Source organism: Aspergillus fijiensis, assembly GCF_003184825.1.
Source record: "Aspergillus fijiensis CBS 313.89 unplaced genomic scaffold BO72scaffold_61, whole genome shotgun sequence".
NCBI lineage: Eukaryota > Fungi > Ascomycota > Eurotiomycetes > Eurotiales > Aspergillaceae > Aspergillus > Aspergillus fijiensis.
The window spans coordinates 55,246-77,279 of NW_024469037.1; the positions used below are offsets into that span (position 1 = coordinate 55,246).

Below are 22,034 nucleotides of genomic sequence, written 5' to 3' on the forward strand. Positions count from 1 at the left end.
TGTCATAGAGGAGTCTAAGTCCCTGTTGCGGTACTTTAAGCCTCACTGATTCATCATGGCCGACAACACTGCCGTCCAACAGGCTGAGGCCTCGTTGGCCAACCTTATCCTCGACGAGGTCACCGGAGAGAAGGTCTCCAAGTCCGAACTCAAGAGACGCCAGAAGCAGCGCGAGAAGGAGGCCAAGAAGAAGGAGCGTGAGGCTGCTGCTCCTCCCAAGCCTGTCAAGAAGACCTCTGCTGAAGACGATGAGGCCAACCTCACCCCCAACGTAAGTCGTACCCCGCCATCACCTGAGTCATGCCGTCGCGCAATACTTGCTAATTATATCCGATAACTTGAACAATTATAGCAATATTTCGAGATTCGCAGCAAGAGAATCAACAAGCTTCGCGAGACCAAGCAGCCCGACCCCTACCCCCACAAGTTCCAGGTCACCGATGATCTCCGGAAGTACCTCAAGGAGTATGAGGGTCTCGCCAAGGGCGAGCAGAAGCCCGATGTCACCGTCCGCATTGCTGGTCGTATCTTCACCAAGCGCGCGTCCGGTTCCAAGCTGATCTTCTACGATATCCGTGCCGAGGGTGTCAAGGTGCAGGTTGTGTGCCAGGCTCAGAACATTGCCGGCGACGCCTCCTTCGAGGCCCAGCACGAGCACCTTCGCCGTGGTGACATTGTTGGTATTGTCGGTTTCCCCGGTCGCAGTAACCCCAAGAACCGTGAGGATGGTGAGCTGTCCATCTTCGCCTCAGAGGTTGTTCTCCTCGCCCCCTGCTTGCACGCCATCCCCTCCGAGCACTTCGGTCTGCAGGACAAGGAGCAGCGTTACCGCCAGCGCTACCTGGATCTCATCATGAACGACCGCTCCCGCAACGTCTTCCTCACTCGCGCCAAGATTGTCTCCTACGTTCGCAACTACTTTGACAGCCGCGATTTCGTCGAGGTCGAGACCCCCATGATGAACGCCATTGCCGGTGGTGCCACCGCCAAGCCTTTCATCACTCACCACAACGACCTGGACATGAACCTGTTCATGCGTGTTGCCCCCGAACTGTACCTGAAGATGTTGATCGTTGGTGGTCTGGAGCGTGTCTACGAACTGGGTCGTCAGTTCCGTAACGAGGGTATTGATTTGACCCACAACCCCGAATTCACCACTTGCGAATTCTACTGGGCCTATGCCGATGTCCACGATGTCATGAACTTGACCGAAGAGCTTGTCTCTGGCTTGGTCAAGCACGTCACTGGAGGCTACGAGACCACTTTCCACACCCAGTCTGGTGAGGTCTACAACGTGAACTGGAAGGCTCCCTGGCGCCGTGTGGAGATGATCCCCGCTCTGGAGGAAGCCACCGGCGAGAAGTTCCCTGCTGGTGACCAGCTTCACACCGCTGAGACCAACGAGTTCCTCAAGCGCATCCTCAAGAAGACCGGTGTTGAGTGCTCTCCCCCCATGACCAACGCCCGTATGCTCGACAAGCTGGTTGGCGAGTTCATTGAGGAGACCTGTGTCAACCCCACTTTCATCACTGGCCACCCGCAGATGATGTCTCCTCTGGCCAAGTACCACCGCGAGAACGTCGGTCTGTGTGAGCGTTTCGAGGCTTTCGTCTGCAAGAAGGAGATTGTCAACGCCTACACCGAGTTGAACGACCCCTTCGACCAGCGTCTCCGCTTCGAGGAGCAGGCCCGCCAGAAGGACCAGGGTGATGACGAGGCCCAGCTCATTGACGAGAACTTCTGTACCAGCCTGGAGTACGGTCTGCCTCCCACCGGTGGTTGGGGTATGGGTATCGACCGTCTGGTCATGTTCTTGACGGACAACTACAGCATCAAGGAAGTCCTGGCCTTCCCATTCATGAAGGACGACAAGACTGCCGCTGAGACCAAGAACGCCGCCGAAGTTGTCGGCATTGAACCCCAGCCTGAGGAGGGTATCCGTAAGTCATTTTCATCCACAGTCAGAGAGATCCCTGAACTAATCAAAGCCAGCCCACAAATAAACGCACTTTGATGAATAATTTCGGACGATAGTCAAGCTGATGATGACGTGTTGCATGGGTTTCTGGGATGTCGATGAAGAATTCATTGAATTATAAATCAGGACAGATTATAATGGGTCTTCAGTCTCCTACAAAATTAGATGAATATGAAATGCATGTTTTCGGTTTCCCAGGCTAGAAATCACAAGTAGTATTAACTTGCTGTTAATCTTTGTTGTCATGCCATCCCATCCCTGCGTTTTGTGAAAATATTACAGTGCTGATGCATCGAGCTGCACGTCTAATCAAGGAATCTGCATAAACCTTCCCGTATCTCGAAGCTGTGTCGAGCTTCTTTACCTTTGTCTATCTTGTCTCCCCTCCAATGAGGGCTGCCAAGTACCAGATACATCCTGTGCGGACAAATCAATGAATGTCTAATGTCCTAAATTATGGCTCTGAGCATTAGTGCTTAGGGAAATTGCCTTATTGGAGAAGGTATGAGTTACAGGCCACTTACAAACTGAAGCTTCGCGCCGGATGTTTCCCTTCTCCGCCAAGGGAGCGGGAAACGACGGCTATTTCCGTTTACCCTCCTGGTCTCCGCTCCGGTCCCCCCCCCCTCGTTGCGTTTCTCTCTCTTCCACGCGCAAGTCGTTCGGTACCCATCTGGGCTGATTCCCAGGCTCCCGCATTCTACGATTGCGGCCTTGCTGCCAAATTCTTGGGTCGGAATTTTGACTTGTTTCTGCGATGTTATTGGTTGAGCTGGAACTCCACCCATCATGGAAGTCAGGAGGCCGTCCGCCCGCTACGGCGACACTCCGACGCGGACCTACCAACGGACCTACAAGGCCTGTCTCTCGTGTCGGCAACGCAAGGCCAAATGCAACCTCGGAACCGACCAGGATGGCTTTCCGATAGGGCCTCCCTGCGCGAAATGTCGAAGGGAACAGAGGGAGTGCATCTTCAGTGAGAAGCGGGCGTGGGAAAGAAGCAATAAACGCGGTAGGTCTTCCGCTATGCTGGTGCTGGTGCATCTATTGCCGTCTCTGCTTGTGCTTGGTTTCTTTGTATAAGGCAATGCTTCAGAACCTGATGTTGACTCCTTTCAATAGGTCTTTCGGAAGATGCACCCATGCCGTCGCCGAGTACACGTCGCAGGTTGTCGGACTATACTAGACAGGACCGGGAGCTACCCGACGACGTTTTAAACGTCGGCGCTGACAGCCCCTTTGGTAATGGCAGCATGCCTGAGGATGAAAGCGGGGGATCGCATACGAATCACACTTCTGAAAAACGGACTGGGCGCCGCGATCTTACTCATGATGTGCTCCAGGTGTTTGGTGACCGTACCATGGACAACAGCACTACTGGTAGAAGTAACAGCTCACTTCAGTCTCAACTCTTTGATATCCGACGGACTCGGCGTCGAAGCGTGCCAGAGGATGTCTTACAAGTTTTTGACGAAAGAGTAGGTAGCGAAGGCACTGAACCACAACACGATACTAGGAGATCGCACCACTCTTCTGTTCCTGATTTATACGCATCCCGAACACGGAAATTGCCGGATAGCATGCCGCAAGGGGTAGACCAGCGTCCAGGTGGTGAAAATAGTAACCATGCAGATGGTGACAGAAGCTTCCACCACTCTTATGACACTGAGACACGCTCGAGCCAGCACCCAGCAACGTCGAATCTGGCGAATTCAATGATGCGGACCGTGGTCTCGAGTGGGAATGACGCTTTGAATATCCTTTTTGAGGCCGCCGTAGCCCACAGCCAGGAGAACATGGCCAATGAGTTTCAGTCGCAATCACAAACTATACAGGATAATGCCTCGCATGGCAGAGCCGTGGACAACAGTGCCACAAACCCGCCACAGTTCAAGTACCCTACAGAAGCCTTGGCCAAGGCGAAGCGCCCGGTACAGCTTTCACCTGCATCGGAAGATGTGCTCAAGGTCTGGGAGACCTGCCGATTCGTCAGAATGGGATGGTTCACTTCAAGAGAAGCGGTAACCTTGATTGACTTGTACGTAAATCTACTTCGACCTTGTTATAAACATATCTTGACGCTTGCAGGTTTTTCAAGAACATGGTTCCTCTATCCCCGATCTTGACCAACTTTTATGCCGATCATGGTAATCACCAACATCTAATTACTTGTGATCCGGCTTTGTGTTGCGCTATATTGATGCTATCGTCTCGGTATCATGTGTTGCCCGGTGCTGGAGGCGAGTCCCGGAACTTCTTTATTCACCACCGTCTCTGGCAGCATTGCCAACATCTCGTGATGCGACTGGTATTCGGGCAGGAAAGATCGTCGCATGCGAAAAATAGAAGCATCGGGACCATTGAAGCACTGCTCTTGATGTCGGAATGGCATCCCCGATCATTGCACTTTCCCCCTGAAAGTGACGGGTGGGACTCAGACTTGGTTCTGGTCCCTGAGCCCCAGAATCAAGATGATTCGTCGTCAAACCGATGGCTGGAAGACATGGTCGAGCCTGCCAGAAGATCGGATCAGATGTCCTGGATGTTACTGGGATCCGCGCTGTCGCTAGCACACGAGTTGGGGATCTTCGAACTCGATGATAAGAAATGCGACTATGCGTCATTATATGAGGGTTTCATCTCCAATGATCAAATCAAACTGCGCAGGCTTCGAGTGCAGCGCCTTCTGTACGTCTACATCAATCAGCTGGCTTGGCGGATTGGATGTGTTTCACTCATGCCGCAGAGCTTGAATCATACAATACTCGGTCGGCAGACGACTAGGGATGTGAGCCATTCAGAAGATGAATGGTTGGCGTTGATGGACTCTTGGATGGATCTCACAAAATTGGCCAAGAATGTGACGGATATGTTCTTCCCTTCGATAACGTTCGCGAGGCAGCAGCTGCACAGTGGGCGTTATATCGACTTGCTGGACCACTTCTGCCCTCTTCTGCAGAAATGGAAGGAGCAGCATCTTCGGCATGACGGTATGTGTTCCCTGGCTACTGCGAAAACAGTCTTTGCCATGATATGCTGATTGATCTATGGTGCAGTGCTTAGCAAACATTTCTACGACATCCTCTTCATTGAATACAACTTCGTGCGGGTCTACACGCACTCAGTGGGGATGCAGGCAGTTGTGGAGCGCATAGTTGCGGACAACGACTCGAACGTGGAAGAAGTCCGTGCTATGCATATCGATCCCATTGACTACAACTATATTCAGGAAGTGATTGATGGATGCTGTCAGATCCTGCAGAAGGTCATCGAACTTGGTGACTCGGGAGCTCTGCGGTTCTCTCCGGTCCGAATCTTCTTAAGAATCACCAGCTCCTCTATCTTTCTGATGAAAGCTCTAAGTCTAGGCACTCGTCCAGCAAGACTGCGCGAATCACTAGAGATACTGGAGCGCTGCGTACAGGTGCTGAAGTCGAATGCTCTTGACGATATTCACCTGAGCACCCGATACGCCGAATTGCTGGAGATGCACGTGTCGCGCCTGCGTCGAAACCTGCTTGCATCTTCCAAATCTGCCAAGAACAGTCATGGAACCACGACTCGCAACTCAATGGTTCCTCAACAGAGCACAGAAAGCGACAACCCTGCTCCCATGGCCGAGACCCCTGTGTCGCAGAGCCTGGCGGACGTGAGCCTGTTTCCCCAGCTCAACGATATCGCCGGGGATGATTGGCTTTCCCTACCGTTTGATCCGTCGATGGCACCCTTTGGAATCAATAGTTGTGGGCAATTTCCTGCTTATGGAGGAGGAGCGTTGAACTTCATCTGGAACTTGCCATCGTAGTTGATGCCATCTATCTTGAGGCTGGACCCACTTACTGTACCATGTACTGAAAAAACCAAACTTTATCATGCATTATCTTGCTTAGCGAGTTGACTTTGTTGATTCAAATATGCCGCAGATATGTGGTGCCTCCATGGTTGTGAAGTATGAACGGAAAGCTCTCAACGCTATGCATAGGCTGAGCGACGTATTGCGTTAACTTGACGTGGAGCTTTCTAAGGCTAAATATGGCAAATGTAGTGCACATCTCCAGCCTGTTGTAAGGTAGATAACACAAAGGAAGATTGTATAGCACACTCGCTGGCAACAACCGACATGGATCTGTTATCATCAGCATGGCGTCAGTGAGACACAAAGCCCGGATGAGTCGGCCAGACAAAGCGCTCGGGCCTTTGACTCTAAGAAAAGCACGCAAGGACAAGAGGAGAGGAAGAAAACTTTGATGGAATTCCTGTCAGTTGGGAAGCATATTTTCCTCCTCGTCTTCCCGACTCGCCACTCACAGACTGGGTTCGGACTGGCTTGGACAATGTTTTGGAAGGGAGATTCCGGGCTGGTTATCGGCACGTGATTGGGGGCGGGGGGGGGGGGGACAAGTCACGTTTTCCCGGCGAAAAAAGCCAGAAACTTATTGTTGCGATCCGCCTTCGCTCTCCGTTCCCCGACCCCAGAGTTTGTCCATTAAAGACTGCTTCTGCCAGCCTGTCGTGCACCACCTCGACTCGATCTCCCGACCCGTTCTCTCTCCCTGCAACTCGCATCACATTTCCGTCGAGTTCGATTTTTACGGTACTGCGAAACCACCGTCCTCCCAACCTCTTACTCGACCGTGCAGCTCCTGCCACAGCTACTTGACTTTCTCCGGGCACGCTCGCCATTTGACCTCTCTCTCCACCTCCTCTTCACTTTAATTCATATATCGCAATGGATCACTCCAGAGATCCCTGCCCCTGGGTTGCCCTGAGCGACTTCGGCGGTGCTTTCTGTATGGGTGTACGTCATCAATGGACTCCCAAGCTGAATCACACTCAGCTGCATTTGCATTTCCGCCATCGATCCCACAAACTAAACTGTTTCCTTCTGTATAGGCTATCGGTGGTGCCGTCTGGCACGGTGTCAAGGGTTTCAGAAACAGCCCCTACGGAGAGCGTCGGATAGGTGCCATCACAGCCATCAAGGCTCGTGCGCCCGTCCTCGGTGGTAACTTCGGTGTTTGGGGTGGTCTCTTCTCGACCTTCGACTGTGCGATCAAGGGTATCAGAAAGAAGGAGGATCCCTACAATGCCAGTATGTTTCTTTCATCCGTTGTTGTACAGCTGTACACGAAAGCGAGCGGCGCGGCATCGCGCGCGTTTTCATGGCATGACGACATGGCTAATTGACTTCGCAGTTATTGCTGGTTTCTTCACTGGTGGTGCTCTGGCTGTCCGTGGTGGTGTCAAGGCTGCTCGTAACTCGGCCATCATGTGTGCTGTCTTCCTGGCTGTTATTGAGGGTGTCGGTATCGGGTTCCAGAGAATGATGGCCGACAACACAAAGCTCGAGGTGAGAATTAATTCCGGTTTTGTTGTCCCGGGGCATGGTTTGGCCAGTGGCTTGTTTGGCACAAGAATCAAGACCCCCGGGCTTTTTCTTGGGAAAGTTTATCAGGAGCTAACCTCTATGATTTCATCGACTTTTAGCTCCCTCCTCCTCCCCCGACCCCCGAGAAGGCCGTCGCTTAATTGATCCACCACCACCTAAAACTCTCCTCCTTCATTTCATGCTAGTTAGGAACGTACGAATCCCCGCGTTGTCAGCAATATGCCCATCTTTCTCATATCCTTATCCGTGGTCTCTCTTCTCTGGTGTTGGGCTGGTTCATATCATTTCAGGATGCATGGTATAGAGGTTCCTTTCGACTCCTTGCTTCGATCCTCCTCCCCTCTCTCCCTCTCTTATGATGTCTTTTCTATAAAGAAGTGTGGGTCTTTGTCGGCGATTTTGGATGACACAGCCTTGCATCCTTGTGTATTTTTCTCTGTTGTGTGTTTTTCTTTTCTGAGAGGGGCAGATCTCAAAAGAAGAGGTTCTCTCCGGATCAGTCGGGGGGAACTGTTTTATCTCTTTTTATTTTTCTTGTACATTAACATGCAGATAACAGGTATAATGTGATACTTCGTACACAGTGAAGTTTTACCTCTGGTAGTCATTGACTATTGCTAATCGGGACGTTGATTTGTGCAGCAGATTGTGACGGAGTGAGTGAGTGAGTGAGTGACGGCAGACGACCCATCCCAATCAGGCAAAGAGCGTGTGCAGTGCCAGCCGATAAGCCGCGCGCAAGACAATCCATCAACCCCCGGCCGACGTTTATCCCTCCCCCTCTCAGCGCCTCTTCCAATCGAACTCATAAACTCATAACTCCCAAAGGCTGCTGAGCACACCACCAGCCTGAATCTTAATTCTCTACAGATCCTACACCCGGTATACGCAAACAACCAGCCGCCAGCACCACCACCACCACCCACAACAATGACCTCCAACTCCCACCCCTCCCACCCCTCCGACCACAACTCCGACCACAACCACAGCCACAACCACAATCCCTCCTCCCCCCTCCCCGCCCTCTTCAAACCCACCCTCATCCTCCACGGCGGCGCCGGCGCCATCCACCGCGCCACCCTCCCACCCGACCTCTACGCGCAATACCACGCCTCCCTCCTCGACTACCTGCGCTCCACCCGGGCCCTGTTGGAGGACGGCGCCTCAGCCCTCGACGCCGCCGTCCACGCCGTCTCCCTGATGGAGGACGACCCGCTCTTCAACTGCGGCCGCGGCAGCGTCTTCACGGCCGCCGGCACCATCGAGATGGAGGCCTCGCTCATGGTCACCTCGGTGCACCCGGGGCATCCGCTGTCGGAGCGGGCGGTGGTCAAGCGCGGCGTCGGCGTGATGGGGTTGCGGAATGTGAGGCATCCGGTTCGGTTGGCGAGGGAGGTGCTGGAACGGGAGGGGCGGGGGCAGCGGGGTGCTGGCGGTGCGGATGGGCGTGGGGATGGCGGCAGTATGCACTCGCAGCTGGTGGCGCCTTATGTGGAAGATGTGCTGGCCCGGCAGTGGGGGTTGGAGTTCATGCCCGATGAGTGGTTCTTCACGCAGCGGCGCTGGGAGGAGCATCTGCGGGGGTTGCGGGGTGAGGCCGAGACTGTCTCGATGAGTCAGGGGACCGTGGGCTGTGTCTGTTTGGATCGCGGGGGCGGGCTGGCGGTTGCTACGAGTACCGGCGGCTTGACGAATAAGTTGCCGGGGAGGATTGGGGATACGCCGACCCTGGGGGCGGGGTTTTGGGCTGAGGCGTGGGAGGAGGACTGGGTTGAGGGGATGGGGTGTGGTGGTCTGGTGGATGGCGAGAAGGGGGAGAAGGCCGGAGGGCTTTGGGATCTGACTCTGGGAGGTTGTTTGCCGGGGTTTGTGAAGGATGGGGCTGATAGGATGTTTGAGGCTTTGTGGGGAGAGGAAGAGGATGGGTTGGCTCGACGGGGTTACGATGGTGATGATACTGCACCAAAGTCGGAGAAGGAATGGCTGATTGCGCACCCGCTGGAGCCGACTCCTGCGCAGAAGCGGCGTGCGGTTGCGGTGTCGGGGACGGGCAATGGGGATTCCTTCCTTCGCACGGCGGCGGCACGGACGGCTTGCGCCATCTCCCGCTTCTCAACCCCCAAAGCCTCGTTGGCTGAGGCTGTCAGTGCCGTTGCTGGGCCCGGCGGCGAGTTGCAGCGTTCGGCCGGGGATCGTTGGGGCTCAACGGGCGAAGGTCAGGGGGGTATTATTGGTATAGAGGCTGAGTTGGAGGATCCCGTGGCCATGGATCATGGTGATGATAACGACCGAACCAAGCTCCGACGGGGACAAGTGGTGTTCGACTTCAATTGCGGAGGGTTATGGAGGGCTTGGGTGGAGGATTCTGGTGATGGGGAGGAAGTTGAGCGGGTGATGGTGTTTAGAGAGGAATATAAATAGAGAAGAGAGAGAGAGAGAGAGAGAGAGATTGGCATGATATAAGTTAAGTTACTACCTACTATACTAGTATACACAGTAGTTAAGTTGGGTAAAAGATGATTAGTCAATTCGAGACTGGCCTGGTTAACTACTAGGTACTCGACAGCCTCGAACAATAACCAAGCTTGAAATCACCAAGAGATTGTTCTGAGGCAGACAGTAACAATGACGGTACTGACGGTACTGACGGTACTTAGGAGAGTCTTCAAGTGCCTGCGCGAAGAAGAATGTGTTGAAGAGTATTCGTAACAAGTAGCAAAAGCAAGTAGCAAGACAAGCAAAAGCAAGCAAGCGGAAAGACCACCCAGTACTAGGTAGACCCCACTCACTTACTGTCTCGGCTTGGCGCTTCTTTTCCTCCATCCATCGTCACGTTCCTTTCCTTTCCCTTCCTTCTTTCCCTTCTTCTCTCTCTCTCTCTCTCCTCTTCTCCTCTTCTCCTCCCTCGTGTGTTTCTCCTCTATCGTGTGTTTCTCCTCTCCTCTTTCTCATCGCTTCTCCCCCTCTTTCGGACTGCATCACCTCGCATCTCCTCGCATGCCATCCTCAATTCCTTCTCCATAATCCAGCCATCTCGCTTGCCTCTCATTCGCTCCATTTGGTTTGTGTCATGCATGCATTGAGCTATACCTTCCCAGTCCACGCCATCTTCCAGTAACCCTCCTAGCGCACGCGTCTCTCCACAACCCTCACCCTTCGCCACACTCACAATCAATTTTCCCTCCTCAATCTCAGGCAGCCTCGTTCGCCATGGAAGAAAGCGCCTCGTCGCGTCCCACCAACACCCCCGAGGGGTCCGTCGGAGCAGACGATCACAACCCGTCGAGCTCCGCGAAGAACCCGGCCCTCAAAGATCGGCAATGCAAATACTGCCACCAGGCATTCACCTCATCCTCCCTCGGACGCCACCTCGATCAATTCATGTTCAAGAAGAAACCCGATGGCATCCACGATGTCGAGGAGATTCGACGCATTCGAAGTGAGATCACGCGACGCCAGGCCCGCACCTCGTCCGGCAGACGCGACACCCCCGAGCGAACACCGGGCAAACGTCAACAAGACCTATTCAGCTCGGGCGACTCGGGCACGAAGCCACGCGACGGCGCGTATAGGATGATGTTCAACACCCCTACGTGGCATGCGACCGGAGTCATCAACGACATCCCGAATCCGAGCCAGGCGCAGGAGGGCACCTCCGCCCATTCGCGCATTGCGCCTTCGCAGTCTCGAACCGGATCCTTCACCTTCACGGATAGACACAATTCGAGTAATCCGGACACCATGCGGGCGCTGGAATTGGCTTTGCGCGAGGTGCTAGATAACATCAAGGCTGCAACGTATGACCACCTCCCATCTGGCCCTTGGCGCGTTTTGATGAACGATCTGACATTCTTGGTCCCTCTAGCTCTCGAATGCGCCCCCGACTCTCTCCATTTGACTTTGACATCCAATCGCAAACGTTTCCCTCCCTCTGTCTGCAGCTTCTCCCTCCTCCGCCCAGCCTCTTCGCGACCAACCCATTCCCCTCACCTACATCTTTCCCACTCCAACCTCCGGGAGTCGAGCACCTCGAAATTGTCCGACAAGCTCTCCGCGCCAAAATTGAACAATGGCAGTCCGACCAACTCTCTTCCGTTGAGTCCGGTTCTCACCCTCATTCCGGCCGCCCATCGACCTACGGGCTCGACTCCAGTATGATCAGCCGCAGCGCCCAACAACACGAAGACCTCAGCCTCCGTCATCTTGAACTCGCCTTCAAGCACTGGGCCTCTTTGTCCCAGGAAATGCGCAAAGATGCTTGGCAACTCGAGATCACGCGCGCTTTCGCTCGCGAAATGGACAAGCGCAAATCCTTGGACGATCAGCTCGCCCGTGTCCAACAGGAAGCCAACCAACTCCGCGCCCAGGTCGAACGACTCGGTTCCTGCCAATGGCCGCGAGAGTTTGCACTCTTCCCGCCTGACACCTTGCCTCTTCCGCGGGATGTCGCCAAGGAGCTGGACGCGCACCAGAGCCAGATCTCCCCTACCTCATCGAGATGGGATTACGACAGTGTTGTTGCGAAATGGAAGCGAGTTGTGATGCATGATAAGGGAATGGGTCGCGTGGGCGTAGGCTACACAGCCTCCCTTCAGCAGCAGCAACATCAAGATGATCTCCCTCAGATAGCGCCTTCTAGCACAGAAACAAGACAGCAGCGCAGTGCGACGGCCACAGCAGGCGATGACAGGACAGCAAGCAGAATGCTACACCCTCCGACGGGCGCCTCGGCCTTGAGTCCCGATCCTTCCCCAACGAATCCCGCCCCTATTCCCAGCGCAGCACCCGCATCATCATACCAGCAGCAGCAGCAACAACAACAACAACAACAACAACAATCACAGCAACACCAGGATTCCGTGACTCGCAGCCCTGAAACGGGCCCTCACGCTAAACGCCCTCGCTTGATGAACGGCCATCATACGGCGACGGCAGCGCCATCCGCTGTCGGACACGACGCCCCAGAGGGCAATGTCCCTAGCTCTGGCGTACCTGTACCATTGTCCTCGCCAACCGTAACTACCGGTGCCGGCAGCACATCAGCCCAACACTCCACCGGCTCCTCCAGCCTGTGGACCGCCCCGCAACAATCCGGCGGTGGTATCCCCTCTAACCCCACGGGTACAGCCTCCGGGACTTCCGCACCGACGCCGCCGCCCTCCTGCTCAGAGACGGCTTAATGGGTGTCTGAGGCAACTAGCTTGCCTTTGGCACTCTTCTCCTCCCACCGACTGGGACGCCTCGAAACTTACATTTCCTGAGAAGACAAATGTACCCTCGTCATTCAGAAAATGAAGGTAGAACCGGGTATATTCTCATCACCGACTCAAGGTCACTATATACAACCATCTATCTATCTATCTATCTATCTATCTATCTACCTCAATCATCGTTGAAAGTGTGTCCGATCTTAACGTCGGGGAGAAGCAACAGTGGACCCACACTCCCCCACAAGTATAGGTTATAACAGGATGAAGGGGCACCCTATGCCAACTGAGTGGTATGTCATCTTGAGGATTGTTTCTATTGTGTGTGTTGATTCTCCTGTACATACGTTTTTATATACATGATCCTTGAGATTGGAATCCCATTCACATTCTATACTATACTAGTACTTTTCAGCGTTCAATTCCCAGTAAACCCTCGACTCAACTCCCGAGGTTCTCCTATTTTTATTACCCCCCCCCCTTACCCAACAGCATATCTGCGCATGTCAAACTGCATCTCGAACAACCCACCCACTCACCGATCCCCCGTTTGCTCCTGCGGAGCGTTCGCATCCTTCGCCTTCCGCTTACTAAACCACTTCCTGATATCCCCGATGCCATGCAGATACAGCCAGGAAAAGAAGAAGACCGCCACGAAGTTGAACGCCACGTAGGCCCAGAAGATCCCCTGCATTGGGCTATCAGCTTCATGTCGACCTGAGACCCAAGGGAAACAGCCCAGCAAGATTGACCAGCAGCCGGCGGAAAAGATAGACTTACATAATCTCGCCATTTATGCGAGTAGAAGACGTTGAAACTCGCGGCCTGGGATGGCACGGCGAAAGGATATACGTTAGTGTTCATGCCGCCTTCAGAGGGAGAGAGAGAGAGAGAGAGACATACAAAGACATCGCCATCGGCGTATTGACAGAAGGCACAGAGCCCGTTGGCCGCGTCTTGGACGTATCCGCCGGCTTGCGAGGCGTAGGCACCGGCGTAGTCCTGACAGGCGGAGCCGGGGGGCGGACTGAAGAGCGACTCTTCGCGGGAGACGCAGCGGACGGGGACGTTGTGGGTGACCACGCCCAGGAGTCCCTCGAGGAGGTAGTGGAAGGGGGTGAGCCAGTACATCCAGGAGCGCCAGAAGTGGATGAGCGCGTTGTAGGGGACGACGACGCCGCAGAAGGAGACGACGAAGGTGAAGAACGTGGGCACGAGAAGGGAGGCGAAGAGCTCGTTGGGCGCGAAGGCGGCGATGAACTGCCCGAAGCCGATGTAGAAGGCCTCGAAGAGCATGAGCATCATCCAGACGTAGCCGGAGCTGAACGAGTCGCGCGGGAACCAGACGCCCCAGTACCTGTGGTGGTGTCTATTAGTTTGCGTGGACGGATGGAGATGGTGGAGAGAGAGGGTTTGCTTGCCAGCAGTTGAAGTAGAGCGAGCCTGCGACGATTGAATACGGCAATTCGGGGAGAATGGTGCTGGCCACGAAGGCTGTCCAGGAATAGATCTTGGAACCGGCCTCCCGAGACTGGTAGAGATCGCGGAAATGGAGGTATCGGGGCTGGAGCTGCTGGATCAGAGGCGGGCAGATGGTGAGGGTCATGAAGATGGAGAATAAACGGGATTGCATGTCGATTTGGCTGTTGCCTAGGTGCCAGAAGGTGAAGGTATTGAACAATCCGGTGAAGATGTGAAGGATGAATTTACCCTGCGAGCTTGTTAAGGCTGATGGCTTATAGCAGTTCGAACACCACCTACCAGAACGTATTGCGGCGTCCGCCAGTAGGCAATGAAGGATCGTTTGGTGACCGCCACAATTTGCACCCAGACGGGCATCGCAAACTCGCGGTCATCATCTGTTCGTTCTCCTCCTTCCTTGTCCCGACGTTCTCGGGTTATCTTCTGAATGGTCTCTGAGAGTTGTCGGTGTTCTTCTGAATTGGCCCAGACATCGCCCCAGTCTTGTCCTTTGTACTCAGGGTTTCCAGCACCAATGGCGTCGAGCATGTACTACTTCAGTCAGCGAAACAGGTCGATGCGGTGTGAAAGGCTGCAAATACCTCGGCAGGATTCTCGTGCGAGGCACACTTCCTGGCGCCATTGCTTTCGAAATAGTCAATGAGCGTCCTGGAATCTGAGCCCAGCTCAGCGTTGTAAACGACCCTTCCTCCAGCTTGTAGCAAAAGCAAATCGTCGAACTCTTCGAACAAAACAGCAGACGGCTGATGGATTGTGCATAGAATCGCTTGACCAGCATCGGCAAGTCGTCGGAGAAAGCGTACAATATTGTAAGCGGCCAGTGAGTCCAGCCCAGAAGTCGGCTCATCAAGGAAGAGTAGCAGTTGTGGCTTGCTTGCTAACTCAACCGCAATAGTCAATCGCTTACGTTGCTCTGGGTTCAGCCCAGCGCCACCGGCCCCGACTGTTGCTCCTGCTATGCCTCTCATTTCCAGCAGATCGATGATTTTCTCGCAATAATCATATTTTTCCTGGATCGAAACGTCGCTTGGTTGACGAAGGCGGGCCGAGAATCGGAGTGATTCTCTCACAGTAGCTGTAGGCTCATGGATGTCCATTTGCTCAGCAAAGCCAGTGGCTCTTTGGAAACTCTTTGGAAGCGGCCTGGAGAACTCAGCAACAGCGGAAGGACTGCTAAGATGAGTATACTTACTTGCCATCAACAAGAAATGTACCAGTGACAACACCGAAGTTGACGCGCTGCGCTAGGGTATTCAAAAGGGTTGTTTTCCTGAAACCATGGTAAGTCAGAATGTCGAAGGAGATAGTTGATTCATGACTAACCCTGCTCCTGACGCACCCATGAGAGCTGTGAGACGACCTGGCTTAACGTATCCCTGTACGTCTTGGAGGAGCTTCTTCTGGTCACCTTTATACGGGATTGTATAATTCACGTTTTGCCACGTGAAGATAGAAGTACTTCTCGCGATACCTTGAACCTGTTTCTTTGATTCGTCCGAGTTCTTCTCTTGGAGGCTATTGCTGCTCCCAGATTCGATATCACCCGGAAGCTCCTTGTATTTCACCGCATCCTCGACAGCTCTGGGTGCCTCGCCCCGCTTGAAGATGGTGACCGTGCTGCCTCCCTTGTTGGGTTTCTGGAGTTCCATGCCTAGCATGGTCAGGACGACGAAGAGTATGAACCAGCCGATGATAATCCCAAAGTTACGCCAGAGATGAGATCGACTGTATGTGAAGGCTTCATCTATATATCTAGATCCCTGAACGACCAGCTGATTCGGGGTGCTTCCTTGTATGGCGCACACTTGATGGCCTGTCTGTGCAGTCGGACCATCTGGGAAAATAGCTGGTGGAACGCATTGTAGGTTGAGATTGTAAAACTCGTTCGACATGATTGCCTCAAAGGCGTATTGTACTGGATTGACCCAAATCAACCATTTGAACCAAGGATGCATCTTCCATGGAGGGATGAGATAACCTGAATTGGTCAGTTGTTATATCACAACCGATGCGAAGGGCGGGGTTTCAATTACCGGTATATACGATCAATATCTGAATCACGACACCGGTAAGACGTGTGGCTAGAGATATTAGTCCAGGCTCTGGAGCCCCTTAAGATCTTACTTACAAACATCAAGGGAGCCAGTCAAGGCGCCGATGGTTCGGAACAAGGAATACATCGTCATGGTAAGCGTGAATATGAACAGGAAGTTGATAAAGAACTGGGATGCTGTCCTCTGAAGGTTCGACATGCTGCGCATGATCGTCAGCTACTATTGCGCCAAACAGGCTCAAGAAGGCGTACAAATATACCACCAACTCGAAAAGAGTTACTTGGATGAAAATAATAGGCACATCAACAACGACCTGGGCCAGAGCAAATGCTGAAGGGCGATAAAAGGAACTTTGGCAATTAGTATCGGTTCCTATTTTTTGATGCAGTACTCACAAAGTCTTGTGCTTCAGCATAATAGGCCGACTCGAAAAGAACGCCGTAAGTTCAGCCATGGCGAGAAGTGCATTGAATAAAAGGACAAAGAACAATACACCCCCTCGTGTGAAAACACCGGCACTGCGTACTGATTAGAGAGTCCAGAATGGCTGGCATAGGTGCGGACAAACCTGGTCTGGGGAAGGTCATAAAACAGACTTCCAATGATCAATGCTTGGAAAGTAAGCATGGCCCATTTGCCGATCAGTGTCTGCTTATCACCATACATGATGAGAAACTGTCGCTGGGTCAATATGATAATTTGTTTATAAAAGGATACTGTGTAATTCTTCTTGAGCTTTTCCCTGGCAACCTCTTGTTCCTCTCTATGGACCTCTACCTCCTGCTCAAAATCCTCGATATCTTTTTGAGCAGCTTTAGAGATGTCACTGTGTCGATATGCTCTTTGGAAATCCTCCCCTGACCGAGGAATGCGATCCTCCCACCCTTGCTTGACACGCCTTGCAAAGGGATCGCTAACCGAGGTCAGAAAATCCGGGGTTGTCCATCGAGGAGGACACTCAAATCCCAAGCTCTCGAAGTAGGCTTTTGCATTTTCTGTGCGTCCGTAGTATGCACATTTTCCGTCCTCGATCAACATCACCTTGTCGAACAGGTTGTAAAGGTTTTCCGATGCCTGATACAGTGCCACAAGGGTGGATGCATGGGACATGTCTGTTGAGCTCCTTAGGCTCTGGACATACTCCAGGGCCGTGCTTGCGTCCAGGCCTTTCGTCGAATTGTCCCAGCATTGTGTGCTAGCCTTAGTGACCAACGCTTCGCCGATGGAAACACGCTTCTTTTCTCCCCCGGAAATACCACGGATTAGTTCATTTCCAACTTTTGTGCCGAGCGCATGTTCAATCCAGAACAACTTGGCAATTGTGGACAGGAAAGTTTCCTGATACTGCTTCCTGGTTTCTCCCGGAAGTCGCGACTCCTGGCCCGGTGTCCTGCTTTTCAGCGCGAACATGAGTGTATCTCGGACTGTAAGCGTGGCATAATGGAGATCATCTTCGGGATTATAGAGCACTACGGACGTCAGTCCTGGATCAACAATGCCAGAAACCAAAAACAAAACCTGAATACCTTCTGAGCGATATTTATCGGCCATTGTCCCAGAATCAGTGCCTCCATACAGTACATCGCCTTCGACACTCTTGTAGCCGGACCTCTGATTTCCTATCACTTTCAAAAAGGTTGAGCAGCCAGACCCGGGGCGACCCAGCACGAGAAGCATTTCTCCAGGCCGCACGCAACCCTTGTAGGAGAAACAAAAGTCAGAATCAATCTTACAGGAATGAGGTGCAACGCTATCACTCACTGTGAAGTCGTCAAGAATAGTACGCAACGCATTCCCTGAACCATGATGCTTGCGACGAGTGAAAAAGTTCTTGATCAATCGAGGTACGGCAAGAAAGATGTCTGCATTCGTAGGTTGAATGGCAGCGCCTAGTCCCACGCCTTTGACCGTGAGATTCTTCCATACTACGCCGAGATGCCTCGTCTTTTCTTCTTCTGAGTTGGCTTTCCTCTCGTGGCCGAACATCCGGGACACCAGTTTCGCGATCTGAGCGGTATCATCTGCACCACCCCCGGGTTCAGATCCTGACCTAGAGGTTTGTCTCTTGGACAGCACGCGCGCAATATCATCGTCAGTCAATCTCCTGTCGAGAGTGAGCCTCTTTTGACTCCCAGCGACGTGTTCGCTGGCAAGGGTGGATTGGTCTTCATGATGGCTGGACCCGGAGTGCGAGATTGACTCGGACAGAGACGAAGAAGTCTGCGAGGGGTTATCCTCGTGCTGAACGTTTAGATTGCGTCTGGAGCCGATCTTATGCTCTCTGTCCATGATGTATGATAAGCAAGAGCCTGGTCATTGGCCTGATGGCAATTGAAGATCGAGCTGCGCATTCAGGAGTATATATGGGGAGCACCAGGGGTAGAGTCTGGACCGACGCATTGGAACATACATCATCAGATTATATTCACCCCTAACGTCTGATAACGGACATAACCGGATGTACAAGAAGCAGGAAAGAGTAGTGGGGGCTCCGAGAGCCTATTGATCAGCAAACCCAAACTCAAAGCTCCCCGATGTGACAATGCGGGCGTGAGGTGGGTGAGTCGGAGCCCGACATGCCGATGCGACGGAAATAGGCGAGTGCTGTTCCGATTCGAGGAGTGGTGAGCATTTCCAAGGTTGAAGAAGAGAAACCCTGAGCTGCCAGGGTGTGTGGTGGCGGATGATGCGATGCGGTTCAATTGACGTCGAGCATCATGAAGTCATCATCTGCGGCCATCGGGCGAGAACCATGGAATTGGGTTTGGTGCATCCTTTGAACGCCAAGGGGAGCTGAATCATGCGACATCAAGGGTCCTTCCCAACTTGAATACCCCGTCATACCCATTATAGGTGATTGTGCTATGTCGAGGTGTCGAGGTTGTCGGGGTAAATGTATGTCGTGCTTGGTGTTGTTGCAGCTGCCGACTTGGTCATTGTGCATGGTTCTAGATACATTGTAGACGAATAGCATCATAGAATCAATGTGAAAGGGTAATAACTTGACATAAGACAAATTGAGATCTAGACTGAATAATGAAGTAGATCTGGAGATAAGGCGGAGGCAGAGGTGGAGGTGGAAGAGGGGAAGTGGAAGTGGATGTGGATGTGGATGTAGAAGTGGATGTGGAAGTGGTAGTAGTGGAAGGCTTCCTTCCCCTTCCCTTTCTTCCCCTCTTCAACTTCCTCACAAACATTGTCATTTTTCCCAACCCCGCATCTACAGATCAAACAATGAGGGGGAAGTTCAGCAATCCCAGTCACGACGATTAACCGGATCAATAGGAAATTCTTCTCTGCAGCGGGATATTTACGCCGGCTCCTGGTAGATGCAGATCTCCGGACTTGAATGGTTCCACCACTTTCATGACTGCAGACTGCAGCAGCAATGCCTGCAATTAGATTCTGTTTTGGCTAAATAATGGCAAGCCTTAGCATTAAAAGGACGCTCTCAGCATGGGCAGACTTGAAAGAATCATGAGCATCTCAGAAGTTTATAGACTTTGAGCATCATCAACAACATCATGCGCGTACCCTTCCTCACCGCGCTGCTCGCCATTCACCCGGTTGCAGCTATAGACGCGAGCAATGGAACTCCAACCACCAGCTCGGCGCCTCTAGTCACCAGCCTAAACCTCACAGTCGAAGGTCAGCTTCTTCCCTAATGGGGCACTCCGTAGGGACCTCAGCTCATATACCATAGACCTGTGGAACATCTACATCGGTCCCGTAGAGACCGCAGCGGTCAATACCACCGTGGAGCCCACTCCAATCCCAAGCTCTCAACTAATCCCACCGCCCCAGTTATACTATCCCTCCTACCTGACCGGCGCCCAGATTCCCGCCCAGGGCAAGAATGATAGCTGGTCCTTCCCCAAGGGATTCTGGTGGGGCGTCACCAGTGCCTCGTACCAGGTCGAGGGGGCTGTCAAAGCCGACGGCCGTGGCCCCAGCATATGGGATGCCTTCACGCATCGAGCGATGAATGTAGCTGACAATCAAACTGGCGATGTTGCGATCAACCAGTACTACACCTACAAAGAGGGTACACATCTCCCCTCATGATACCTTCCAGTCCTCTCGGGAGAACCCAGATCTAACCACTACGACCAGACATCCAACGCATCGCCGCCATGGGCGTCAAAGCCTATTCCTTCTCCATCTCCTGGTCCCGGATCTTCCCCTTCGGCAATGGCCCGATCAACGAAGCTGGTCTCCAGCACTACGACGACGTGATCGACACCTGCTTGGAATACGGGGTGCAACCGCAGGTCACCCTCTACCACTGGGACCTGCCACTCTTCCTGCAGCTCTCATACGGTGGATGGACCTCCGAGAAAATCGTCAACGACTACCTCGCATACGCTCGCGTACTCCTAACCCGATGGGGCGGCAAAGTAGCGCAGTGGTATACGTTCAACGAGCCCATCTCCTTCTGCGGCGAGTACCCCGTGCCGGACGGCTACTTCACCACAGCAACAACCATCCCCGCCCACCATCAAAAGTTCTGGTGCGGACACTACATGCTCCTGGCTGCCGGCAAGACCTACCACCTCGCACGGTCCCTCAACATCACCGCCCCGATCAGCGTCAAGAACAACGGCGGGTACAAACTGCCCCGAACGAACTCCACCGCGGACGCCGAAGCCGTCGAACGAGCCTGGGCCTTTAACGAAGGATGGTTCGCCGACCCCCTATTCCTAGGCGACTACCCAGCCCGCCTCAAAAACTTCACATCCAGCTTCCTGCCCGAGTTCACCGCGGCCGAGAAGAGCCTCATCCAGGGCGCGAGCGACTACTTCGCGCACGACGCCTACACCGCGGCCTACTACATGGCGCCCGACGCCGGGATAGAGGGCTGCCTCGCCGACCCGAGTAACAGCCTCTACCCGCAGTGCTACAACTCGACCTACACCTTACCGGCAAGCGAGGGCGGGTGGCTGATCGGTCCGGCCTCCGACCCCAACACCCGGTGGCTGCACAAAGCCACCGAGTGGCTCCCCGCGTTCCTGCACTACATCCAGCGCACGTGGCAGCCGGCCAACGGCATCGTCATCACCGAGTTCGGCTGGACCGAGCCCTTCGAGGCCTACAAGTCCAAGCGCGAGGATATTGTGACCGACCCGGTCCGGTCCGCGTACTACCGTGACTACGTGAAGGCCATGCTGATCGCCGTGGCGGAGGGGGTCAATCTGGTAGGGTGTCTGGCGTGGTCCATTGCCGATAACCTCGAGTGGACGGCCGGGTTCACGGTCAAGTTTGGCTTGCAGGTGAGTACCCGACTTCTGTCCTCAGTTTCCGAGGGTGGGGTAAGCTAACTGGAGTGACAGTATGTCAACCTGACCACGCAGGAGCGGTTCTACAAGGCCAGCTTTTTCGAGCTGGCGAGCCTCTTCAAGACTTATATCAAGGAGTGAAGGGACGGGTGCTGAGGTCGGACAAGGGATACCACACATTTCCCCGAGTTAGACTATAGTGACACTGAGCTCAAGGGTATGGAGACAGTGTCAACAAATAGCCAGATCAGTACAATCTATCACCTCTAAAACACCCGGATTTGTATCAGGAACAAGTCTTATTGCCTTGCTATAATCCTACTCAGAACTATACGCTACCACCCAACCAAACAGAGAATATATCCAACAACACCCATACAACCACCCCTCCACCCCCAATATATACATGAAACTTTCCACCTAGTAATACTAGTATTCATGTATCATGTCCACGCCCAGGCCCATACCCAGGCCCATACCCATACCCATACCCAGTCCCCCGCGTCAGCGAGACCACCGCAGTGGCCACCGTCGCAGACCCCGACCCCGACTCGCGCACCGACTCCGCCCCCTCCGCCCTTGTGATATTAAAATAACACGAGACGAACCCACCCGCCTCATCGGGGGTCAATCCACAGGAAGAAGACG

The 22,034-nt window shown here is 53.4% G+C and overlaps 7 protein-coding genes across 7 annotated transcripts; 6 read left to right on the plus strand and 1 right to left on the minus strand.

The window, feature by feature from the left end:
- Nucleotides 1–55: 55 nt before the first annotated feature.
- On the plus strand, nt 56–2,174 carry BO72DRAFT_412780 (lysine--tRNA ligase KRS1; the record flags this gene model as incomplete). Its single annotated transcript, XM_040942485.1, has 2 exons — nt 56–271; nt 353–2,174. 2 exons carry the CDS (start codon nt 56–58, stop codon nt 2,012–2,014), a joined length of 1,878 nt encoding a protein of 625 aa, XP_040797329.1. The 3' UTR covers nt 2,015–2,174.
- Nucleotides 2,175–2,646: 472 nt separating this feature from the next.
- Nucleotides 2,647–6,261, plus strand: BO72DRAFT_437688 (putative C6 transcription factor). Its single transcript, XM_040943357.1, has 4 exons — nt 2,647–2,990; nt 3,101–4,016; nt 4,067–4,968; nt 5,035–6,261. The coding sequence occupies exons 1-4, from the start codon at nt 2,768–2,770 to the stop codon at nt 5,781–5,783; spliced, it is 2,790 nt and encodes a 929-aa protein (XP_040797330.1). The 5' UTR covers nt 2,647–2,767; the 3' UTR covers nt 5,784–6,261.
- Nucleotides 6,262–6,450: 189 nt separating this feature from the next.
- On the plus strand, nt 6,451–7,955 carry BO72DRAFT_451851 (protein transporter TIM17). Its single transcript, XM_040945593.1, has 4 exons — nt 6,451–6,776; nt 6,872–7,070; nt 7,174–7,328; nt 7,466–7,955. The coding sequence occupies exons 1-4, from the start codon at nt 6,708–6,710 to the stop codon at nt 7,505–7,507; spliced, it is 465 nt and encodes a 154-aa protein (XP_040797331.1). The 5' UTR covers nt 6,451–6,707; the 3' UTR covers nt 7,508–7,955.
- On the plus strand, nt 7,903–9,850 carry BO72DRAFT_245439 (isoaspartyl peptidase/L-asparaginase). The gene has a single exon (XM_040939968.1). It carries the CDS (start codon nt 8,298–8,300, stop codon nt 9,786–9,788), a length of 1,491 nt encoding a protein of 496 aa, XP_040797332.1. The 5' UTR covers nt 7,903–8,297; the 3' UTR covers nt 9,789–9,850.
- Nucleotides 9,851–10,269: 419 nt separating this feature from the next.
- Nucleotides 10,270–12,897, plus strand: BO72DRAFT_437696 (uncharacterized protein). The gene is made up of 2 exons (XM_040943358.1): nt 10,270–11,164; nt 11,233–12,897. The coding sequence occupies exons 1-2, from the start codon at nt 10,578–10,580 to the stop codon at nt 12,545–12,547; spliced, it is 1,902 nt and encodes a 633-aa protein (XP_040797333.1). The 5' UTR covers nt 10,270–10,577; the 3' UTR covers nt 12,548–12,897.
- A 212-nt stretch (nt 12,898–13,109) lies between these two features.
- Nucleotides 13,110–18,399, minus strand: BO72DRAFT_471721 (putative ABC transporter; the record flags this gene model as incomplete). Its single annotated transcript, XM_040947102.1, has 15 exons — nt 13,110–13,262; nt 13,355–13,399; nt 13,478–13,931; nt 13,996–14,285; nt 14,336–14,587; nt 14,638–15,199; nt 15,249–15,326; nt 15,380–16,034; nt 16,090–16,137; nt 16,185–16,309; nt 16,362–16,460; nt 16,506–16,628; nt 16,679–17,579; nt 17,637–17,808; nt 17,872–18,399. 15 exons carry the CDS (start codon nt 18,397–18,399, stop codon nt 13,110–13,112), a joined length of 4,485 nt encoding a protein of 1,494 aa, XP_040797334.1.
- Nucleotides 18,400–19,560: 1,161 nt separating this feature from the next.
- On the plus strand, nt 19,561–21,553 carry BO72DRAFT_412797 (glycoside hydrolase family 1 protein). Its single transcript, XM_040942486.1, has 4 exons — nt 19,561–19,758; nt 19,814–20,155; nt 20,224–21,380; nt 21,441–21,553. The coding sequence occupies exons 1-4, from the start codon at nt 19,635–19,637 to the stop codon at nt 21,525–21,527; spliced, it is 1,710 nt and encodes a 569-aa protein (XP_040797335.1). The 5' UTR covers nt 19,561–19,634; the 3' UTR covers nt 21,528–21,553.
- The last annotated feature ends 481 nt before the right edge of the window (nt 21,554–22,034 follow it).

What these genes read in the sequence shown, in the direction of transcription:
- BO72DRAFT_437688 (XM_040943357.1), top strand. Translation starts at nt 2,768, where the DNA reads ATGGAAGTCAGGAGGCCGTCCGCCCGCTACGGCGACACTCCGACGCGG. An exon ending in GGAAAGAAGCAATAAACGCG is followed by an intron (nt 2,991 to 3,100) that starts GTAGGTCTTCCG and finishes TCCTTTCAATAG; the next exon opens with GTCTTTCGGAAGATGCACCC. An exon ending in GCGGTAACCTTGATTGACTT is followed by an intron (nt 4,017 to 4,066) that starts GTACGTAAATCT and finishes TGACGCTTGCAG; the next exon opens with GTTTTTCAAGAACATGGTTC.
- BO72DRAFT_451851 (XM_040945593.1), top strand. Translation starts at nt 6,708, where the DNA reads ATGGATCACTCCAGAGATCCCTGCCCCTGGGTTGCCCTGAGCGACTTC. An exon ending in GGAGGATCCCTACAATGCCA is followed by an intron (nt 7,071 to 7,173) that starts GTATGTTTCTTT and finishes TTGACTTCGCAG; the next exon opens with TTATTGCTGGTTTCTTCACT. An exon ending in CCGACAACACAAAGCTCGAG is followed by an intron (nt 7,329 to 7,465) that starts GTGAGAATTAAT and finishes ATCGACTTTTAG; the next exon opens with CTCCCTCCTCCTCCCCCGAC.
- BO72DRAFT_245439 (XM_040939968.1), top strand. Translation starts at nt 8,298, where the DNA reads ATGACCTCCAACTCCCACCCCTCCCACCCCTCCGACCACAACTCCGAC.
- BO72DRAFT_437696 (XM_040943358.1), top strand. Translation starts at nt 10,578, where the DNA reads ATGGAAGAAAGCGCCTCGTCGCGTCCCACCAACACCCCCGAGGGGTCC. An exon ending in GATAACATCAAGGCTGCAAC is followed by an intron (nt 11,165 to 11,232) that starts GTATGACCACCT and finishes TGGTCCCTCTAG; the next exon opens with CTCTCGAATGCGCCCCCGAC.
- BO72DRAFT_412797 (XM_040942486.1), top strand. Translation starts at nt 19,635, where the DNA reads ATGCGCGTACCCTTCCTCACCGCGCTGCTCGCCATTCACCCGGTTGCA. An exon ending in CCTAAACCTCACAGTCGAAG is followed by an intron (nt 19,759 to 19,813) that starts GTCAGCTTCTTC and finishes CATATACCATAG; the next exon opens with ACCTGTGGAACATCTACATC. An exon ending in GTACTACACCTACAAAGAGG is followed by an intron (nt 20,156 to 20,223) that starts GTACACATCTCC and finishes CACTACGACCAG; the next exon opens with ACATCCAACGCATCGCCGCC.